The 5817-nt window shown below is 38.5% G+C and overlaps 1 protein-coding gene across 1 annotated transcript; it reads right to left on the bottom strand.

Annotated features, from left to right (window-relative positions):
- Positions 1-2214: 2214 nt before the first annotated feature.
- Ccdc179 (coiled-coil domain containing 179) lies at positions 2215-5092 on the bottom strand. The gene is made up of 3 exons (XM_004650665.2): positions 5048-5092; positions 4005-4049; positions 2215-2340 (listed from the first exon to the last, which is right to left on the bottom strand). The coding sequence occupies exons 1-3, from the start codon at positions 5090-5092 to the stop codon at positions 2215-2217; spliced, it is 216 nt and encodes a 71-aa protein (XP_004650722.1).
- Positions 5093-5817: the final 725 nt, after the last annotated feature.

The raw sequence follows: 5817 nt of genomic DNA, 5'->3' as shown, positions 1-5817 counted from the left end.
GGACCCCCATTTCTCATACTTTCACATTTTTTAACTGAATCCCCTGTACCTTACTTTTCGTGAGTTGCTTTGGAGATTGTAATCAAGATGCCATTGTGCACATGAATAAAAGAGCTGGCAGTTCTGTAACTTAGAAAGCAACCATGGTTATTCCATTTGCAAGCTAGGAATTACTCATATAACCAAGCTAGGATGTATTCATATAATGAAACAAGCATTTTGCAAAAGTGAACATGATCATTTTAATTATGCATTTCAATATTCAACTTTCCTCTAAGTGAGAATTTTGATTGTATTATCCATATTGCAGTCTTTAGTTACTTTAAAAATCTTTTCTAGGACTGTTTCAAACTTACACATTTTGTTTAAGTCCAAATCTAGACAGGGCAGTTATCCTACCATTCTATTATTAAAACAATTTTCAATGTCTAAATAGGACAAAACTCAATTTAAACATGGGCATATTGTTTCTCAAAAGGCTATGTAGCTTATTTGTTAAATTCACAGAACATAAAGCAGTCATGAGGTTTGGTGCTTAATAAAACTCAGAGACCACAGTCTGCATGTTGAATGAGAGCATGGTGTTTATTTTGCTGAGATGGCACAGTGTTGCCCTTAGTTGTCAAGTGAAGTCAAACCATAGTATGTCCATTGATGTTAATTCCACATACTTTTGTCTGGAAACATGGTTTCTTTCACACAGACTCCAGGCTTATCAAGATGTCCACTGGATAGGGTTAAAATACACCAGAAAAAAAGGAAAGTCAATTAAAATGTGTGTGAGAATTGTATATACAAACATTTTTATGTAAACAGTATTGGATCCAACAACTCTTACTGCACAGAGTTGATGTTCAAAATTAAAGTATAGTCATGCTCAGGTAGCAGACCTGGATGGAAACTTCACCTTCAAAGAAGGGATATCTAGAGACAGGTAGGAAGAAACACCCCTCTGTGTGTCAGAATACAGACATTGCATGTTGGGAGACTTTCTAGGGATCTATGCTATCAGATCCGGCAAAGATCAGCTGAGCAGAATTATGTAACATAAATGTTCAACATACAGATTTGTTTTTGCAAGTTTTACAATTGAGAAAGCGTGCCACAAGGATCTGTGAAAAGTTCTTAAGTCTTGAGTTACCTTAGAATTAAGAGAGCAAAGGGGCCAACTAAAAGAAAGGAAATGTTATGTTTATTGGCATTGACCAACATTTAACTTTAAAATATTTTCAGGGTGATTTAAGAATAGTAGACACAAATATTTAGCTATATAATTAGCAAAGACATTTTTGCTATGTGGACTAAACTGACAAAATTTTAAAAAATCATATTTCTTCAAACTTTCTTTCACAATTCACTGTTTAGCCATACCATGCATTTTTGCTGGACCCAGCCCACTTGCTGATATTTACATGAACAAAGAACTTTATTTTCATACAAAATCATTCAAGTTTATAATCAAGGTAATGTTTGAGTGTATACGTTTGTCAAACTTTAAAAATGTATTAAATATATACACTATATTATATGCCTGTATACTATATGTGAAGTATTTGAAACTAGTAAAAATAGCTACATTTTCTGTAACATGTAATCCTGAGATAGTCTGAATAAGGGTAGGGATCATCTATAGACTGAAGAAGGAATAGATGAGACAGCTCAGGATTTGTACCCTGAATGAAAGTCTGAAAATGTTAATACTTATATTCAAATAACTGAAGGGATTTCAAGTAGAAGTTTTCTTTTTCTGAGCCTTAAGAATTACAATTCAGCACTACTTGACAGAAGCTCATGGTACCTATCATTTATTATCAGAACTTTTAAATCCTCACAAATATATATGATTGTATAGGGTTTGGTGTGGAGAGTATTTCCACTATTTCAAGTATTCAATCCTAAATAACTATTTGTTAAGAAACTTTGTCATTAATTTTCCAATTAATATAACCTAAAAGATATAAGTGAATACCCCTGGACAGTCAGCTAACACAAAAGAACAAGAAATGGCATGCAGAAACAAGATTTCAGAGATGAAACTTGACTAAAACAATGGCAAAGGAGGTTTCAACAATGACTAATTGATCAGGGGAATTTTATAGAACATTACCAAGCTGAAATTATGTGGATCTTCACTGAAAAGGGCGTGGGGCAAAAGAGTAAGTGTTAAATAAATTAATGGTGAAGGTGTCACCAGCATTTCAGGACAAGGTCATTTCAGTGGAGTGCTGTACTCACCAGGAGTCCGGGCTCTGGAACTGGAGCAGGTCTTGCGAACATCTTGCTTAGCTTCTTTTTCTCCTTGCGTATGTTCTGCATGTGCTGAATGCGTTGCTGTGCAGACTTTAGGGAAATTGACAATAAAAAGCAAAATCATATCCTTTATACCCTCCAAATCTAACATGCTCACTGTTTTTTGTTTGTTTGTTTGTTTGTTTCTGTCAAAAATAGCTAAGATCAAGGCCGGGTCTGGTGGAGCACGCCTTTAATACCGGCATTTGGGAGGCAGAGGGAGGAGGACTGCTGAGAGTTCGAGACCACACTGAGACTACATAGTGAATTCCAGGTCAGCCTGGGCTACAGCAAAACCCTACATTGGAAAACAAAACAGAACAGAATAGCTAACATTAACATGTGACTTATGCACCTAAATTGTGGCTCTTAGGTGATGAGAGGCACACTGGGGCATCAGGATGCTGTCAGAGTTGACTGGTCACTGGATTTCCCCAGCCCCACCCCAAGCATATTTCTGTAAGCCCAGACTCAGTGATGTGTGTTTTTTATTTTATTTTATATATGATATTCATTATAAACATTGAAAGAATTCTTCAAAGAAGCACACCATTCATTTTACATGTTTCATCCCACAGAGTCTTATATGTCATCATCATATATGTATCTACAAATAACAGACTATAGGAATGAAAGAATATGTCATGGATATGTTAGAGAGACTATGGAACTTTTGCATCCAATTGCTGATGCGAGTGTGAATTACTATACTCTGTAAACAATGCAACATCGTTTTAAAGAATATTTATTTATTTATCTGAGAGAGACAGAGAGAGAAACAGGTATGGAAAGAGTGAGACACAGAGAGAATGAGCATGTCAAGGCCTCCTGCCATTGCATATAAATACCAGATACATGGGCCATTTTGTGCATCTAGCTTTATGTGGGTACTTGGGAATAGAACCTTGTCTATGAGACTTGGAATCAAGTGCCATTAACCACTGTACCATCTCTCCAGCCCCCAGTAGCATCCTTTAAATTATGGACATTTTGTTTTCATGATGATCCATCCTTCCCCTTCCTATCTAAGTCATCAAGGGAAGACTTGTTCTAGAATGTATTCAGTGGTCCAATTCATCCTAGAAGACATTTTTCCAATGAAATAGATGATGGAAAGGATGAATGAAGTGTGATTTGCACCACAATGAAGTATTAAGCAGTAGTGAAAATAAAAATAGGTACAACTATATATAGCCTTATACAGAGATGACTCAGGAAAATGTGGAGGGGAAAGAATAAATTACATACTGAATGTAGTATGTCCTATGTTTATACAATACAAAGTCTACCAAATTCCAACAATTTGTTGATAGTGGCATACTATGGCAAAGCAGTAAAAAGAAGAGTTATGTAAAAATAAAATTCAGTGTAGTGGTTATGTCTAAGAGAAATGCAGAAGGCTAAAGCAGTAGATAGCTGGATGGAAACTCATGATGTTTTCATTCTTACATGGTGACATATTACTCTGCTTTACAAATTATACATATTAGATATATTTTTCTATGTATCACATGCTATATTAAAAAAAAAAAAACTAAAAATCAAGTCATTTAGTTTGCCCTGTCAAGATCCATTCCAATAGTACTCACAGGACCCCAAGATCGCAGGAAGTCCTTTGTAGACAACTCTAGCTAACAGTAATCTATCCTGTGAGGGAGCACTACATACACAGGCACAGGAGTACAGCGTTGAAACAATCACACTTTACAACTTACTTGTTTGGCAGTCACATCTGAAGGGTAATGCCGTCTGGGTCCTTCCTACATAGTATGTAAAAAGTCAACATATAAAAAGTGAAATAAAGTCAAAACATTTTTATAACCGACACCTGTGCTACTTGTTCACAGTTTCTGTAAACGTGATTACCACTTCAATCTCAAGAGACAGCACGAGGCTTACAGGCCTGGGATGCAAATTAAAGTTGAGGGTAGAGACTGTACTATGAAAGAACCAGCTATGAACCGTATTTCAGGGCACAGGTGGAGTGCTGGGGCTTTTTTTTTTTTTTTTTTTTTTGAAGGGAAAGATGTATCAAAGTGTTTAAAGCTTCAGGGAGTGTTGGTGCACGCCTTTAACCCTAACACTTGGCAGGCAGAAGTAGAAGGATCACTGTGAGTTCAAGGCCACCCTGAGACCACATAGTGAATTGTAGGTCAGCCTGGGCTAGAGCGAGACCTTGCCTTGGGGAAAAAAAAAAAAGAGAGAGAGAGAAGGTTTAAAATCAAAATTCTGAATTCTGTTTCCATATAGCTTTATGCTGTCACTCTTCTCCTTGCAGGGGACATTGGCCTTTACTATGACTTCTAACACCTGGGAATCCCTCAATATTTGAACGAGTGACGGGGGGACACTGGTTTCGGCTGTTCATTTATGAAGTTCTCACTCCTTCCTCTAATTTCTAAATCACCCTTTAAACATTTGTCTTTCCCTCATTGTAATCCAATTCTAATCTGAAAACCCCAAAGTAAATTTCTACAGTTAATATGGAGAACTTTTGTCTGCTTCCCATCTTCATACCATCCTCTAGGAGAGGCCAGTCAACATACTCAACAAACTTGGCCAGCATCTGACAATTACTGGGAAAAAGTAATTTTCCTTCTGTCCTCTCTATAAGCTCTGGATCTGCTATATTTCAGTGAGGATTTCCCAATGGCCAGCATCACCCCAGAGAGTAAGTCTGGGAGCTGCAGCTGATGGCCTGGCGTGCCGTCCTTTGGCATGGGTAGCTGGAGACGCTTAGAGGACGTCAAGCACTCACCGGGGAGACTTGGGCTGGCTCATCGTCCTTGACGTGCAGACACATGCTGTGCACAGCAGCTAGGGCCCACAGGTGCCTACTTCCTGATGGTGGGGCCACTCCTGTCCCTTAAAGCCCCTTCCCAACCTGTCCCATCACAATTGCCTTTGTTCTTGCAGCTTGAGCCCTGCCTTTTCCCTCAGTCCCAGAGCAGAGCCCAGGCACAGCCTCTGGCTATCTTAGAGTTATGAAGAACAAGTATCTGTAATTACCTTATGCTATTCCCACTGCTTATAAAACCATAGTTTTTATTTATACTGCATATAAAACCAACTTGCTATCTCTCTGGTCCTCATCTTTCTTTCCTCTATGGAAGCCTTTCATGTCTTAATGGACCTAATTCAGAATCTCTGCTTTTCTCTTCACTCTCTGTGATTGTCCACTTTGACTTCTAACTGGACCAACAAGCTGTTCACCTTCTTTCCATCTGCCTCTTCCAGGCAAAAGGATGAGGGGGGTTTTGGAAGTGGAGATGGATACAGCTGCATTATTTATTTTTAGGTTGACTGAAATGGAGTTCTCAGCTCACCTCTTCTTCGTACTGCACCTGGATTTCTCCATGGGGTTGTGCAGAAAGAATCCCCACAGGCTCTTTCCTCTGCTGAAATCTCCGAACCCTCTTTAGCAGAGCAGAAGTAGAGGGCCCTGGTAATGGGACACAGTCTGTCCTGTTCTCAGCACTGTTAGATATCCACACCAGCAGATCAATTTCTCAAACACAAGGGAGCAGT

Source organism: Jaculus jaculus, chromosome 3, assembly GCF_020740685.1.
Source record: "Jaculus jaculus isolate mJacJac1 chromosome 3, mJacJac1.mat.Y.cur, whole genome shotgun sequence".
In the NCBI taxonomy this organism is placed as follows: domain Eukaryota; kingdom Metazoa; phylum Chordata; class Mammalia; order Rodentia; family Dipodidae; genus Jaculus; species Jaculus jaculus.
This window is presented reverse-complemented; position numbering and strand designations above follow the sequence as displayed.